At 46.2% G+C, this 17,449-nt stretch overlaps 1 protein-coding gene across 1 annotated transcript in view; it reads right to left on the reverse strand.

The window, feature by feature from the left end:
* Nid1 (nidogen 1) overlaps positions 1–10,618 on the reverse strand; it is an 83,138-nt gene extending 72,520 nt beyond the window's left edge. Inside the window, exon 1 of the mRNA XM_051194737.1 lies at positions 10,353–10,618. Within this exon, the coding sequence (XP_051050694.1) occupies positions 10,353–10,577 (225 nt within the window). The 5' untranslated portion in view covers positions 10,578–10,618. The remainder of the gene's footprint in view (positions 1–10,352) is intronic.
* Between the last annotated feature and the right edge of the window lie 6,831 nt (positions 10,619–17,449).

A 17,449-nucleotide genomic window follows, 5' to 3' on the forward strand; every position in this document is an offset into this window, starting at 1 on the left:
AGATTTTTGACAGGTTTAGTGAAACCTGTCTGTAATCCTAGCACTTAGGAAGTAGGAGGATCACCTGTTAAAAACAAATATATATAAAATCTTGATCTCCTCTTTGTATACCAACCTCTATAGTGAACATCAATCAGCTGGCCCTACTTCCTTTGGACAGTCACTTCTAATTTGTCCACTAAATAACATGCTGGGTGTTAAACATGGGGCTGGAGAGAGAGGGCAGTTGGTTAAATCACATACTGATCATGGAGAGGGCCAGTTTGTTTCCCAGAACCCATATCAGGCAGCTCACATCTATCTACCCCACTCCAGTGGATCCAACACCTTCTTCTGGCCTCTGAAGACAACTACTCTCTCTCTCTCTCTCTCTCTCTCTCTCTTTCTCTCTCTCTCTCTCTCACACACACACACACAGACACACATACAACACTCTCTCTCTCTCTCTCTCTCTCTCTCACACACACACACACACACACACACACACACACACACCTAAGAATAAATCTATTTTAAAAAGTAATTGGTGCTGGGAGTTGGTGGCATATGCCTTTAATCCCATCACTCTGGAGGCAGAGGCAGGTAGATTGCTGTGAGTTAGAGACCAGCCTGGTCTACAGAGCAAGTTCCAGGACCATCTCCAAAGCTACAGAGAAACTGTCTCTAAAAACAACAAAAAAAACCTAAATGGCAACAAGAATGTGGGGGAGGGGGGCCCACTGGGGAGATGGCTCAGTGAGTGAAGAACTTGGCACACAAACCTAAAACCTGAATTCAGATCCTCAGAACCCATGAAAAGTCAAGTGTGGTAGCAGCATGTCTGTAATCCCCATGTCAAATCCCTGGGTCGAAATGGGAAACAGAGACAGAACCCTCAAATGCTCAAGGCCAGCTAACCTGGTGTACACAGTGATCCACAACAAAGAGACCCTGCCTCAAACAATGTGGAAGGTGAGGACCCACATGCTTGTCCTCTGACCTCCACATGTGTGTCATGGGGCAACACAAAGGTTAAAAGACAGGGGAGGAAGCCATGATCTCTTACAACAGTATTCATAGCTGTTCTAGAAACTTACAAAACTAGAGAAGGATCTTGAGACAAGGTGATGAAGGTCAGACTGGGATGATGTGCCCACAAATTCACCCGTGAGAAGGAACCAACCAGGTTGCTATCATTCACCTCCTATACAAACTGCTCTTCAAGCAGTTTCTGGGAGGATGGTCCACCATTCCCCACCCCCTCTCCTTTACCCTCTCCCTCTCTCTCTCTCCTCTCCCTGGAACTGTGCAGACCAGACTGGCCTCAAACTCAAGAGATCTGCCTGCCTATGCCTCAAAAGTGCTGGGATTAAAGGTGTGCACAACCACAGACAAATTAACCAGCTCATCTCTTAATAGAGCTCTCTACCATGCACCTGGCTGCCTCCCACTTCCAGAGCCAACAGAGCCACCCACAGGAGCAGATAAGTACACAGGAGTCATTCGGCTGCTGATGTGTCATGAAGATCACAGTTTATTCTGGATGCCTCAGTGAAACTAAACAAACATGGAAATCATGGAAATCACACACACACACCAATCCCAGACTGGGAAAGAATAGTGGAAAATGTTAGCAAGTATCACTAGTTATCCGTGTCACAGTAGTGGTGTGGTGTCCAACAGTCAAGGTGCCACTTGCCTCTTTATGTGTTTGAAACATAACAAGAAAAAAATCAAGAAAGAAAACAAAACAGAAAAAGTAGAAAGAGAAAGAGGAAGGAAAATAAACCTGCCTGAGGGTAGTGAAGTTGCCATTTGGGCCTGAGAACCGAACCGAGTGTTTTTGGTAGCTGTGCAGCTGTGACGATCCCAAGAGGCAGGACAATTGCTACATGTCCCTCCTCACTGTGGCTCCAACACTAAACAAGAGCTAATGAGACAGGAAGGGGGGAGGGTGGAAGAGAAGGAGGAAGGTGTAAAGAATGCTGGACTAAGCTGAAAGACACAGTCAACTTCCACCCTTGACAACAGACATGCCCTTGGCCATGGGTGTTTCCTGCTTTGCAACTCTGGATCAGCCAGCTCCTGCCTGAGTCCCCTCCCAGGGCTGCTGAGAATATCAAAAGCACACAGTACTTGCTAACCAAGCCCTCTGCTTCCAACAGCAGAGTCTAGCTCAACCTTTGACCTTACCTCACCACAGCCCTCACATTGACCCTGGCAAAAGGTCTTTAGCCCTGGAATTCATCTCCCCTCCTTTCTATCCTCTGAAGGAAGAATCGTTTTTAGGGAAAAAAAAATTTGTAAAACTAAACTTTTTAGGGGAATTTTCAAACAGACCTAGACTACAAACTGCCCCCTCCCCAGCACACATAGATCCAACAATTCCTAGCACACTATGCTTATTTTCTTTTATTCTAGCCACTCCTGTCCTTATTTTCCCCCCTTTCTACCTTGTTTTTGTTTTTGAGGGCTGGGTCTTTTTGGAGGTAGTTGTTATTGTTTGGTTTTCGGTTTTGGTTCATCCTATAGCCCAGAGGCTGGCTTTTAACTTGTAGCAATCCTCCTGCCTCCACCTCCTGAATGCTGGGAATACAGGCACACATCACTATACTGATGGGAGATGTCATTCTGTATATGTTTCTCATACTGGTAAATGAATAAAGCACTGTTGGCCAATAAGAAAGCAAGATAGGAGGGACTAGGAGACAAGGAGGAAAGAGGAAGTAGTAAGGAGGAGTCAAGATGGAGAAACGGGGGAGACAAGATGCCAGCCGGCTCTCTGGTAAGAGTACGTGGAAATATGAAGATTAACAGCAATGGGTTAATACTTAGGACAGAGCTAGCAGATAAGAAACTAATACCTGGCCAACAACATTATAGCTAATACAGAGTCTCAGTGCGTTATTTGGGGCTGGCGCGGTGGTGGGACAAGACCGGCAGCGGAAAAACCTTACTCCTTACACTATACACTGCTTTTTTTTTTTTGAGTATTTAAATGAAATCCTAGACACTTGAGTATTCCACCTGCTAGCATTTTGAGCACTTAGACTGTGAGGCTCTGCATTTGATCCTCAACACAGCAAGAAAGAAAAAAGAGGAAACAAGAGTTTGTCTGGAGAAGTCTTTGTGTGGCCAGAGGGTTTTAATCAGTCTCCAGCCAGGATTAAATTATCTGAAGTTTCTGAACTTTCATAGGTTTCCTCTGTTTCTCTGGCCCCTACGCTATATTATTTGTTGAAGAAAACAATATCAGAGGCTGGGGAGACAGCTCGGCCAGGAAAGTGCTTGTCATGCAGTTGTGAGGACCTGAGTGCAGATCCCAGCACCTATCAAAAAGCCTGTGCCAGTAACTGCAGCTCTGGGGGGTGGGGACAGGAGGGTTCCTAGAGCTGCCTAGCCAGCCAGTCTGGCTACCTGGTAAGCTCCAGGTTCAAAAGTAGATGGAGAAGAGACTGAAGAGACACTGACATTGACCTCTGTGCTGGGAAAGAACCAAAGAAACCAGGCCATGGAAGATAATGTCCCTAGCCACAGGCAAATGTAATATACTTTAATCACTCCAGACAAGGGATCACCACATAGACCACAAAGCAGGAAATTCCTGCAGGCACCCAGGCACACACCAGCAAACATGAGCCACACAAAGGCAGGCACAGGCATACATGCAGACCTGACAAGCCACACTGAGGTAAACACACTGGACTATGGACAGAACACATTTGTTGAAGATAAATGTGACAAAGACACATGGCCCTGACCTCAAAGTCATATTTATACAAAGCCAACACAAAAGTGGCATTCTGCCAGGAATGGTTATAATACAGTTTACATCACTGTTTACTTTGGGGTTCCTAGATATCCAGTGTCAATCATTTTTATTGACTCACACCTCTTCCCATGTCCAGTATTAGCCATTTTGATCCATGGTAGGTATCCATATCAATGTCTTGTTGTCTAAACACAAACTGGCCAATACAGCTCTGATCCCTTGGTGCACGTGTGTGTGTACGTGCACACACACACACAATCATGTCATTAACTTACTTAGAAATTACATTGACCCCCCCCCCCTTTGTTTCATAGACTAAAGTGAAAACATAAGTAAGAGGTAACAATCTTAGCAGTCATTTGTGTACTGGTTGACTCCACAGCACTCACTATGCCCACCACACACACACACACACACACACACACACACACACACACACACCCCTGAGTGTTGGAAAATGGCTGTCCTATGACAGAAAAAACCCTGTCCCCATGGGGCTCAGACTAACTAGGAAGCAAAGGAACAAGTTGCCTGATAGAGCAGGTTTAAGAGACACTATTAATGTAGTTACCTCCTCCCAAATGAAATGTTCCAATCCAGAGGAAAGAGAGGCTCCTCCAAACTTAAAAGGTTCAGCAAGTTCAGGAAACTTACAGGACTCACAAGACACACCCCACCCCACCCCCGCACCTCCCAGCTTATATAAACAGTGGACAATTCTGTGAAGCAGCCAGGAAGCTGTGCAGGGGGCCCCAGGGATCTAGCTTTTGCGAGTCATCACCTGTGCTGAGGACGGCTTTCTGATGACTATTTTTTAATCACCCATGCTTCTGCAAGAAACCCCCAAAATTGGTTGGTTCACTAAGCTAGACGTGGGTGGAATCATTTCTTTGGTCTATTATAGGTGCTACATCGGGAAGTGGGCAAAGATGGAACCCTCTTGAAAGTTACACGAGAGCTGAGAGTTAGTGGCAGAGTGGGGCAACTCTGGGAGGCAGCATGTGTGTTATTCCAGACAGGAAAGAAGTGCCAACAGCTACATGGGACCACTGAGGTGAAAGTATTTGCCACTCAAGCCTGGTGATCTGAGTTTGATTCCTGTAGCCCACAGTAGGAGGAGAGATGGTCCTTTGCCCTCTGACCTCCATGCAATCAGTGGTAATTGCACACACACATCCATACACGCACGTCACATGCATACAAACACAATAATAAGATAAAAAATTTAAAAGATCTGCATGGAATGGGTCCAGAGAGAAAGAAGACAAGAGTATAGAACCCATAAGAGGGCAGGCTGTAGCCAGGCAGCTGAGAGCCTAGCCAGGTTGGTGGAGACACACCGGGAGCAGTGTGAAGTTCAAGAACTACAAGTGAAAAGCATGTTGGCTGGGACCGGAGAGGTTTGAGTTGTAAGCACTATGAACTGCAATCAGCCCCTGCCATGAGCAAGGTGCAATAGCTCCCCATCCTAACCATGCCCCTTCTTCCTACACTTCCAAGAGCCAACCTCCATCATCTTGTATCTGCAGCTTTGCTGGGGAGCATTTCCAGAGCACTCCACTAGCATGGGCCCTGCTTCAATAAGTTCCCACCCTGGATTTCTGCCTCCGAGCACTCAGCATGTGGCAATGGTCTTGTTACCAGTGTGATTATTAGATGAATGCCACCTCCCTCATGACACCATACTGTGAACATGGAAAACAAGCTTCTTACTGTGCCTAGCATATTAGTTAAAGCTGAGTGCACACCTTCAATCCCAACATTTGGGAGGCAGAGGCTGGCAGATCTCTGAGTGCCAAGCCAGCCTGGTCTACAGAGAGAGTTCCAGGAAAGACCCTGTCAATAATAATAATAATCTACAAAATGAATAGATAATGGATCTTAGACTATTGCATGGACATATATGCGTGCGCGCGCACGCACACACACACACACACACACACACACACACACACACACACACACACACGGATGGGGCTAGGAATATATGCTCAACTGGTAGAATGCTTGTCTAGCATGCATGAGGCCCTGGGTTCAAACCACAGCTACACATAAAGTAGGTACGGCAGTGCACACCTGTAATACTAGCTCTCAAGAGACAGAGGCAGGAGGATCAGGAATTCAGTGTCATCCTTGATAGACACATTAGGAGTTCAAGGCCAGTTTGGGCAACATGAGACCCTGGTTCAAAATAAAAATAGTATTTTTTTGTCCTGAAAAAGTAATCACTGCTAAAAATATTAGCAATGACAAGTCTATTTTTGGATTTTAAAGTAGGGTCTTATTCTTTAGTTCAGGTTATCTTTGGATTCACTGTATAGCCAAAATGGATATGATGCCTCCTGGAGTGCTGGGATTACAGGCTTGTACCACTATGCCTCACTTAATTTAAAAAAAAAAAAAAAAAGTATCAGAATAACAATTTGGCTTCAATTATAAATTGGTCACTATAACTAGTTAATTGCATTTCAGCCCCTGCTGGAATTAATACTCATTTGGATTCTGAGGCTCAACCACAGTCACTGCTCAACCACTGGGAAACTTGGGAAAAATGAGAAGCAGGTGCTTCTTCATCTAAGAATCACAGTCCCAGGCTAGCACTGGGTGACCTGAGTTTAAGATAGATTCAGCTGCCTTCCTCCATAGGCCAGAGCCCTTGTGTTTGGAGCAACTGGAAGTTTTAGACAGTAGTCTGTGAATGTCCTGCGGGGTAGCAAGTGAAGCAACACTATCTGTGACTGTGTGTGTTAATGCATATGTGTATACTGGGATAACAGCTTACAATAATTTGCTGTGTGTTTGTGAATATATGTCTCTATGTGTACTCCTGTGTGTAGAGACTCATGTGTGTGAAAGCCAGAGGTCTGTGTCACTCCCCCTCCTCCCCTTATGTTCTGAGACACTGTCATTGAACCTGGGGCTTGCTGATTAGGCTGGAAATGCTGACCAAGAAGACCCAGGATTCCTTTCTTTGCCTCTGCAATGCTGAGATCAGAGGCATGCTGCTCTACCTACCTCCACCCCCTGCGTTGGGGGGAGGGGGGAATCAAATCCAGGTCCTCACATTAGCCTGTGGTATATAATCTTTTTGCTGCTAAAGATATCCTATTTCCAACCACATACAAGATTTCTTTCAGTAAAACAGACTGAATATATTTAATAACTAACTTACTTATCCATCTTTATAACTCACAATTTAATAACCACTAAAATCATGTTCTAGAAACTATTTCATTGCTTTGCATACCCAATGAGGGGGGCCAGTTAACATGACAATGAGCATGCAAATGGAGATAACATTCCAATCTAGGGCAGGAAATGTTTTCATTGCTCTAAACAACAGCTGTTGTTGAAAAACTCTCATCCAGGGAGTTCTAGGTTCATGGGCCACAGCAGCAAGGCTCTGAAATTTCAATGGCTTAGGGCTCTGGGTGGGGCTTAGATCCTGGACAGGATCTGAAGAGCAGGATTTATTGGTTGGACTCTACTGATGACCATTCAGAGTCATTCCTCTGGGGAAATCACACATCATAAACAAGGATTCTTCTGAGACCCACAGGAGGGAGGGCACTAGTATCCAACATGGATCCTGTCTCTTCCGGAAGACATTCCCAGCAAAGCTTTCCTCCTGTCTTTAAACTCAAAGTCTGGATAATCAGATAATCATTTTGGTTTCAAGAGCCTTTTTGTTTTGTTTTGTTTTTCAAGAATGGGTTTCTGTATAGTTTTGGAGGCTGTCCTGGAACTCACTCAGTAGACCAGGCTGGCCTTGAACACAAAGAGATCTGCTTGCCTCTGCCTCTGCCTCCCCCATCCCCACCTCTCCACCCACCTGCTAGAGCTAAAGGCATTCACCACTGGCTGGTTCCTGGGGCCTTTAACAGTTATCAAGGATTCCCAAAGTACAGTAAGCAACAATCAAATGAGAAAGTAAAGCCAAGAGCAAGTTAAATACTTACACCAAATGAATTTGCTTCGTGGTAACAGAAACATTATCTTAATACAAGTGATTATATTTTGAAACCAAAAATACATGGGGAACAATGAGATTTTGCTTCACATTTTTGCAAATCAACCTGATGTCTGGCTAAATGGAAGGCAGTTGCTTCTGCATTTGACCTATGGGGACAGACATGTGTATACCACGCAGCCCCTAGTGAACTCCTCTATACATTCCTGGGCAACTAAATTAAAGAAAGCAGCTAGTTTTGGCAGGATGGCTCAGTGGGTAAGGGTTCTTGTCTCACAGCCTGAAGTCTTACAGCCCACAGCAGCAGAAGAAAACCCATTCCCAAGGGTTGCCCTCTTAACCTCCACACATGAACCATGGCACATATGCCCACACATCCAATAAAAAAAAAAGAAAGAAAGAAAAAAATTTAATAAAATAAATAACAGGCCAGGAGAGATGAGTCAGCAGTTAAGAGCATTTAACCCAGGGTCTATTCCCAGCACCGAGATGGGATGGATCCCAGTCCCAGGGGAACCATTGCTCTCTTCTGGCACTGCACACACGTGATGCACAAACATACATGCAGGAAACACACACACATAAAATACAAATAAAGGGAGAAGGGAAAAAGCAAATAACATCTTAGCATTATTTAAAATAATCTTGACCCTCTGAATTCCTTGTACTTAGGAGTCCTGGGGCCACACTCATGAAACTACCTCTTTGGAGCAACATTAATGATAGCTATCATTTTCTAGAACTCCAAATGCAACTTAATTTTGTTTGCTTATTGAGGCAAAGTTTCTTGTACCCCAGGATATCCTCAAATTCAAATTCATGAATTATAAGCCTATGCCACAACCTCTAGCTTATTTATATATTTATTTTACTCTTTCCCCTTATAAACCAGTGTCCCTGTTGGCTCCAATGTCTGCTGGACACAGGACACTCTCCATCTGGTCTCCTTGGTGGCTTCCAGTGCCAGAGTAAAATCAGGCTAAAGCCTCTTAACCTTAGCTCTGTCTGGTATTCCTGGTCTGGTGCTTTGCTTGTTTGGGAAGGTCCTTTGTTTTAAAATTGTGTGTGGGGGGGGGGGGGGGGAGAAGTGGCAACCTGGATAACTCAGTTTTCTCCTTCCACTATGTGTGTCTTAGGGACAGAGATATGAATTTAGGTTCTCGGTTTGACAAGTAAAATGCCTTTATCCACCAAGTCACCTCACAGGCTATTTATTGGCTTTTAAAGACAGAATTAAAAACCCCATAGGTCTGGGCTAAGCTGACTCCAGATCCTCTTGCCTTTAGCTCCCAAGTGTGGGATTTCCGGCAAGAATCACATGGCCTCTTCTCAATTTCTTCAAGTCCCACGTGGAATCTAGCTGCTATCTATTGATAAGCCTCAGATGGCCTGTCAGAGCCACCCTAACCCATTGCTGATGCTACCACTTCACGTGGTTTAACGGAAACAGGATGTGATGCAGTTGGTAGAGAGCTTGTCTTTCATGTAGGAGGCCCTGGATTTGATCCCTAGCTCCTCAAGTGGGGAGAAGGGGGTGGGGAGCCAGGAGAAGCCGGAATACTACATAAAACTTAAGTGTATGTTTTAATATTTTGATGTGTGTGTTCAACAAGTTGGGGGTCTTTGGTAAGGTGAAGGATTTCATTTTGTGTGTACTTAAAAGCATGCTAAAGTCTGTAGGCTTCTCCAGGCTTCTCAGGGGGGTCAGGGCAATCAGCCAGCAAGGGTGAGAGCTCTTTGTGGGTGTGACTAAGGACTCATTATTTCTAGGCAAAGCTGACAAGTTGCACGTGGGTGTTGCCCCACTCTATCTGCCCAGGCCAGGCTAGGAGCATAGCCACTCCCCCGCAGGACAGGCACCAACGCCTTTGTATAGTTCCCCCACTTGTGGAATGCACCAAGCTTTATATCAAATCCACATGGTGTGCCGGAGCAGCACGAAAGGGCTTGACCAGGCAGACAGCGCGCCCAGGCCCGGCCGGCACTGGGGAGATTGTAGCACCTATAAGGCCATGCGGGTCCCCCTCCCCATCTGGGGCCCCTGGGTGACAACTTCTGCTACAGGAAATTGGATCACTGGGGCGCCCTGAGTTCCCAGCCCTGACCTCTGGACTCTGAAACGAGCCCAACTAAGAAAGCAAAATCTCTGCCAAGACATAGCCAGAACCCACGCATACAGATGCAGGGGCTGTCGCTGAACTCTGGGGCGGGGCAACACGGTTCCCCTGTCCTTTCTAGCTCGCCATCAGCAAAATCCCTCGGCGCGCGTGCAGGCTATGTATGACCCAGTTCTGGCCACAGCGCAGCGGGGTACAAGGACCTGTCCCAGAAGGATGGCTCGGGACAAAGGCACACTGAACAGAGAAGGAAAACTCCACACAAGATCCCCAGGTCCAGGCAGGGCACACGCGGAGATGGATGGATCCGGGAGTCAGATATCACCCTAGACCTCGCCTGCTCCTGAGGTGACAGCGACGTACAGGCAGTGAGAATCCTCTAGGCGCAGACCCAGCGGAGCGCCCGCGCCCAACAGCTACCTCTTCGGTCCCCGCGGGCGACGCCCAGGTCCCACATCTGTCTTTCTGGACTGGCGCCCCCAGCGTACCCTGGTATTGCTCCCCTCCAACTCACATAGACCGACGTGATGTCCGAACGATCATAGAAGCTCAGCTCTCCGATCAGTTCCAGAGCAGGGGACACCACGTCGTCCCCGGCCTCCAGCTCTAAGTCCCCCTGCCCAGGGCCGAAGGGGAAAAGCTCCTGACGGCTCAGGCAGCCTCCGGGCCCCGCTAGCAATAGCTGCAGAAGCAGCACCCACGTCCACGCCGCGGGGCTCCAGCCGCTTGCGTCCAGCATGTTCCCCAACTGTAGTCCCGCAACCCCGGCGGCTACAGCTCAAGCGGTGGAGGCGGAGATGTAACCCGACGCCCCTTGGCAGCCCCTCCTCGCCTCCCGCCTCCCGACGTCCCCACCCCGGGATATAGGGGAGGGGAGTCGAGGGGCTATCGGGAGGGCCCGCCCGTCCGTCCCGTCCACCAATAGCAGAGAGTGGGAGGAAGAGCGGCGACCCCGAGGTCCCTGGCTTAGCAGTGGGCGTTGGTTCTCTGAATTCCCGACTCAATTCGACGGTGGGCTCCCATCCAGAAAGAAGGGACTCTGTAACTGCATTCTGCAGTCAGGCTAATTCCTGGAGAGCGAACAACCCGGAAACAAACACTTTGGAATCAGGGACATAGCCCACCCCAGGGAAAAGACTGGGCGGGTGCTGGAATTTAGCAAAAGGCCTGACAAGTAAGTGTGCCTTTATTCGTCCAATCATTCGTTGAGCTTTTTTTTTTTTTTTTTTTTTTTTTTTTTTTTTTAATAGTTTCTGATTCTGGGTTCCTTAAGTTATGAGATTCCGCAGGAAACAGGAACCCACACCTGCCAGACAAAGTAATAAGTATGGGACGCAATTCAAAGTAAGTTTTGCTGAAGCCCCAAGCAGTAAAAACACATTGGACAAAGCTTCGAGGGACGAACTGGGAATCAAACCAGATCTTCTGGAAGTAAGGCAGTTTCATCAAGATGGCCTGGGAGGTAGAAGGCTGGAGCAGGCTGGGTTCCAGGGACCCGACATCTCCCTACAGAGAATGTGGGGTGATCCAAATAAAGCTGAATTAACGAATCCGAGAAACTGAGCTCCCCTAAGACTCAGAGACCCCTGGACAGTTCTTGATAAAGAGGCAAGGGCCTTCTAAGTAATATTTCAAATCAGCTGTTGATCATTAATTTGACACTAGGTTAAATGAAAACACTGGGAAGAGGCCATTGGGACAACCTTGGTGGGGACCGGGAATAACCAGTGAGGTGGTTGAGAGGGGAATTGATCTAATAGACATTACAGTGAAAGAGAGAACGAGTCTAAAAGAAATGAAATTAAAGTTGAATTCCACCTAAAGACTGGAAAACCAGTACTGCCTGTGAGAGCAAGGAAGAGGATGCTGGAGTATGGGATATCCGACCCTTCCCTCAGAGGGGTCAACAGGATGCCCCTGTTTCCTCCCTGCGGCTGAAAGTAAAGGCCTGGAACCTCCATTAGTTCTCCCAGTATATAGAAAACTATGTGTGTTGTAACTGGTGGGGAATGTGAGCCTTGAACCAGCAAAATCATGAAGAAAGAGGCAAATAGAATATGGCTCTTAAGCATAAAATTACTATAAAATTATTGACCTACAGAGGGTCCTTCCATTTAAACTCTTGAGTGGTCATCAGTAACAGATACAAAGAGTTTGTTAGACAGTATTTCTGTGGGCAGTATTTCCTCTTGGGTTCATAATAACAGGTCTTCCTGCTGGCATAGTAAGCACCTTACCCAGTTGACCTCTCTCTCCAGTTCTGCTTAGGCACACACACACCTCCTCCCCAGCATGAAACCCAGGGCTTCTTCACACATGCTAGGCATACTAGGCAAACAGTCTGGCCAGGAACTTATTTTGTTTTGAGACAGGGTCTCATTACGCAGTCCAGGCTGGCATTAGTTCATGGCAACCTACTAGCCTCAGACTCCTGAGGGCTGGAATTACACCTCATCCAGCTGGCTATTAGCTTATTATGTTATTTGCAATGTGGGGACTTAATACACATCAAGGGCTTTATGCATGTCAAGCATCTCCACCTGTGTTGTTTACACTGCACTTAAAGCATTAACATCTATGTATGGAGTAAGGTTTTTCTGCCCGCCACCTGGTCTTGCCTCATCGCAGTGCCAGCCCCAATTAACACATCAAGACTCTGTATTTGATATAATGCTGTTGGCCAGGTAATAGTTTCTTATCGGCTAGCTCTGTCTTAATTATTAACTCATTTCTATGTATTTCCATGTGGTCTTATCAGAGAGAGGTGGTTGGCGGTTTTACCTTTCCCTTTTTTACCTTTAAAAAGATATATCTGGTGTCAGAAACGGGATCAGGATTTTCACGGGACCTGGGTTTCACCCAGGTGGCAGACGCCATTCCCCAACGGGCAGGGTCCCTTGTCTAACCAGGTGGACTCAGCACAGCTTTGGGACACATCTATGTTAAGTTGTATCTGTGCTGCTACATTATTACCGTCACTAAAATGTCTGTGTAGCAGTCTGTTATCAGATCTGTTGTGCAGCTCTCTGATCCCTTCCATATGCCCAGCTATACTTCCTAGCTTCCTACCAACTCTATGCCATCTATGCATAGCCCGGCTGATGTCTGGGATCCTGGGCTTTAACTTGTCCTGTTTCAGTCACAGAACTTCATACAGAGGCCTAGTTTCACCTGCACAGAGTACCCATAAGCCCCTACACCACTGAGAGCCACTAAAGGCCAAGAAACTGAGCCCACCAGCCTTTGTCTGCCTGCAACTGTTCTTTTTTCTTTCAATCCCCATCCCAAGCTTGTCACACATCAGGGCTGTCCCGAAGCTGTACTCAGTGCCTGGAATGCGATTATCCCTCTCACAGATTCTCTCCCTTTTTGGTACTCAGACAGCTGCTGAAACTCCCATTGGCTGGTGGAATTCTTCTTGATGACTGTAGGAGCAGGGCCTGCCTCCTCCTGCATCCTCCCACCCCCACTAACTAAGCTGCACAAGCGGGACAAGATTGCAAAGTTTCTATATCACTCTCATTTGACTGGGATATTTGCAGGAACAATCAAGGAATTGTTGTTATGAGGGATGGAAAAGGTCATCCCTGAAATCAGACGGACCTAGTCATTGAGCACATAATCCAGTCAATGCTGAGTTACCTTTATTATCTGAACATGTTGTTTTCATGAGGCTGATTATCTCAACATCTCCTGAGAAGGCACTATGAGTCAGATACCATGGCTATGAATACATAATCCCTTTTGTGAGAAACTGGCAATGTCCTGGGTGAGAAAGGCAGGATAATGGCCCAGCAGATACACAAAGAGTGAAGGAAAATACTGCTTGTGGGATTTTTTTTTTTTTTTTTTTTTTTTGCTTCTGCTTGGTGTTCTCTCTAGCATAGAGTCTGGTGCTGTTACAGTCAGGAGCCACATGGTAGATATGGGGAGTCATATTTGTAGGGAGAAGGTAACTCACCTGTCCTCATACAGCTAGTGAAAGAGCAAGGGTTCAAACCTTATTTTGTCTGACCCCAAAAAATGATATGCCATCTTGCCTTTCCACAGCTATTGAGGGTTCTCCAACCTAAACAGAGGCCCCTGTCTCTGTCTACACAGTAGGTACATTTGGTCCAGTGTTTATAGCTAACAGCCATGCTCTATTTATGAATGTTTATGGTCCCTTGCTTCATCAGCCTGTAGTATAAACTGGCTGTCACTATTTATAGCTCTGCACTCACTTCACATTACCCAGTCCCTGGGAGATGTGATTCTGCTTCTGGGTCTTCCGCCAGGACACTGTGGGCTGTGTCCTTGTTCCTTTAGGAGTTATAGTCCCAGATGTTTCTTATAATCATCATCATAGAAACTTCACAAACTGCTCTAAACATTTTCCAAATATGTATAAAGGCCAGGTGTGTTGGTACACACCTATAATTCCAGAACTCAGGAGGTAGAGACAGGGGTCAGGAGTTCAGTGCCATCCTCAACTTCATGCTGTTTTCAATGCCAGCCTAGGCCAAAACAACCAAATTGTTTATAATAGTGTGATCTTTTTCTCTAGATGTCTCATGTGATTTTTTTCTCTCTCTCTTTGGCCAAGGATCCATGTCCTATCTATAGGACACTATGTGCACAATGAAAGAGTTAACTGTTTAATAACTTAATAGGTCAGATATGGTGTTATAGATCTGTAATCCCAGCATATGGGAGGTAAAGACATGACAGGAGGCCAAGGTTATCCTTGACCACTTAGAAGGATTCGAAGCCAGCTTAGGCTGCATGAAACCTTGTCTCAACAAGCAAAACAAGGGATTCAAGAGGTGGCTTTAGTAGATTACTAAAACTAGTGTGTGTTGTTAGAAGCCTTGGGCTTTGACAAGTCAGGGACTAGACCATGGCTCCTGCCCAGCTGGTTTACAAGGTGCTGTCCTCTCTCTCACCCCCCCCCCCCCCAGAGGACCAGGGTGTGCACTGCAGAGGTAGCATCTGGCTGTGTCAATGTCAACACAGGGTGGAGATCTGCTTCCTGCTATCACTTGCCTGCCCTCTGCAGTTCTTTTTTTCAGATACCTCTACTCAGGCAATAACTGGATCCTTGGTCATATGGGCCAACCAGCCTAAAAAAAAAAAAAAAAAAAAAAAAAAAAAACTCTGGATGAGCTGGTGTAAAGAACTGGAGTTTATTAAAAATAGAAAGGCATTCGGAGAAGAATGGTAAGGGTGTGAGTGTGGGTTTCTCACAGGAATCTCACTTCTTGGTTCCCTGGTGGCTGTGTAGAGGGTTTTGGAAGCGTTTGGAATTTTGTTGTTCAACAGGTTCCAAAGGGGCCCTCCCCTCCTCCATCTGTTTCTCTTTTCGAAAACTGAGATTAGAGAGTGGCCTTCAGAGGCCACTTACATGGTATTACAATCTGATAAGATAAAACCAGGAGCCACTAGGGTTACGTAAGGGTTTGGGGTTAGGACTCGTCCTTTTACTGTAAACTCGGTTTCTAGGAAGATGCCTGGTTGACAGCTGAGAAGGGAGGAAGGCCTTAAGCTAATGCTGCTGTGTTGGAATGCAACAACCTGCCTTGCTCCACAGTGAGCTCTGTCCCCTTCTTCTGCCAGCTTCCCTTCCCCCACCCCCAGTTCCCGTCAGCTCCTCTTTGTTCTTCTGGCCACTTGGTCCTGATTCTGTATCCGCCCCCACCCCTGACCCCCAAGTATTCTCGGACCCTTTGGTGAATATGCGTCTGAAAACCAAATTCTACCTGGAGCCACCCCCAGCTCTTTGAATGGAACTTGAGGAAGCACTCACTTATCCAGTTCCTTCATTCACTCAGACCAACCGCGTGTTAGGCATTGTTTCCAGCAGGGATGAAAACCTTTTGTATAAAGGGCCAGCCAGATGGAAATGTTTAGGCTTTGTGGGTCATAAGACAAAATGCTGTACCCTTCTAATAACTTTTCTCAGCAGAGCAGTGGTTTTCCCATTTAAAATGTATAAACATTTGCAGGTGACATCTGGCCTATAGACTATCATTTGTTGCCCTCTGGTCTCAGCAAATAAAACAGGTGAACATTTGACTGTGAGATGTCCTCACTCACCCAGGGGCCCAGCAGACGACTAAGATGGAGTGTTGTGACTTTAAGAGGCAGGGCCAGGTGGGTGGGTGGCAGGACCCTGGAAAGAATTAACTATCTCTGGGGACTGGATCCCTCACCTTGGGAATGGGTTGTAGGCTTGGAGGCCACTTGTCTTCTGCCCACACTGCTTACCATTCTTTTTTTTTGGGGGGGGGGGTCGAGACAGGGTTTCTCTGTGGCTTTGGAGGCTGTCCTAGAACTCGATCTTGTAGACCAGACTGGTCTCGAACTCACAGAGATCCACCTGCCTCTGCCTCCCGAGTACTGGAATTCAAGGCATATGGCACCACTGCCCACAAAGTCTGTCCTGGTTAGTTTTTGTCAAGTTATTTATTTATTTATGATTTTTTGTTTGTTTGTTTGTTTCTTGAGACAGTCCTGTAACTCACTCTTTGTGTAAACCAGGCTGGCCTTGAGCTCACAGAGATTTACCTGCCTCTGCCTCCCTATTGCTGGCTAGCTTGAATGTCTGAGAAGAGGGAATTTCAATGGAGAAACTGCCTCCATTAGATTCACTGTAGGAAAGTCTTGAGTCTCTCTCTCCTACCTTGGCTGGCCCGGAACTCACAGAAACCTAAAGACCACCCACATACTGGCCACATTGTCTTGACTAATGATGTGGGAGGCCCAGCCCCTGGTGGGCATTGGTTGTACAACAGAGGGAACCACCATCCCTCCATAGCCTCTGCTTCAGTTCCTGCCTCCAGGTTCCTGCCTTGGGGGTCCTGTCCTGAGGTAAGAAAAACATGCCAAATCGGAGTATAGTGGGGGAAGAAAGTTCTAGTGTGTCCTCACCCAGTGTGTGCTCCCAATTCTGGCCCACCCATCCCTCCGAACACTGTTGGGGACTTGTCAGATGTGAAAATCTGGTTCCCAGGTTATCTGTTATAATATTATGAGAACTTGGGAATTTCTAGGCCTTGAAATTTTAAGGGGGAAGAGGGACACCAAAAAGAGATGTTACAACTTCCTTAAATTTTTTTTAAAAAGTAAGCTGGGCAGTGGTGGCATACACCTTTAATTGGGCGAAGCTCTGTGAATTCAAGGCCAGCTTGGTCTATACAGCTAGTTCCAGAACAGCCTGTTATACAGAGAAACCCTGTCTTGAAAAACAAACAAACAAAAATTCTTTTAAGTAAAAGGGGCTTTTCATTATGAAGACCAAGCTAGCTTTGAACTTGGGGAGATTGTTTTGCCTCTCTGTCTCCCAAGTGCTAGAAGTACAGTCATGCACTACCACACTCTATAACTTACTGTTCTCATCTTCTAAAAATAGGACAGCTGAATTCCAAAAGAGAAATGACATCAGAGTCAGGGTCCTTTTTAACTATATATATATAGGCTTGTCCCTCCCTCACTTTATATAAATTATGTATGTATGTGTAATAATTATATCTGTAATGGTGTGATTTTATAAAGAGAATGTGTAATTATATATAGTACACAACGATAATATGTGTACTTTTTAACAGTTTTACCTTAGGTGAGTAAAAGCTT

Source organism: Phodopus roborovskii, unplaced genomic scaffold (genome assembly GCF_943737965.1).
Source record: "Phodopus roborovskii unplaced genomic scaffold, PHOROB, whole genome shotgun sequence".
NCBI classification, from domain to species: domain Eukaryota; kingdom Metazoa; phylum Chordata; class Mammalia; order Rodentia; family Cricetidae; genus Phodopus; species Phodopus roborovskii.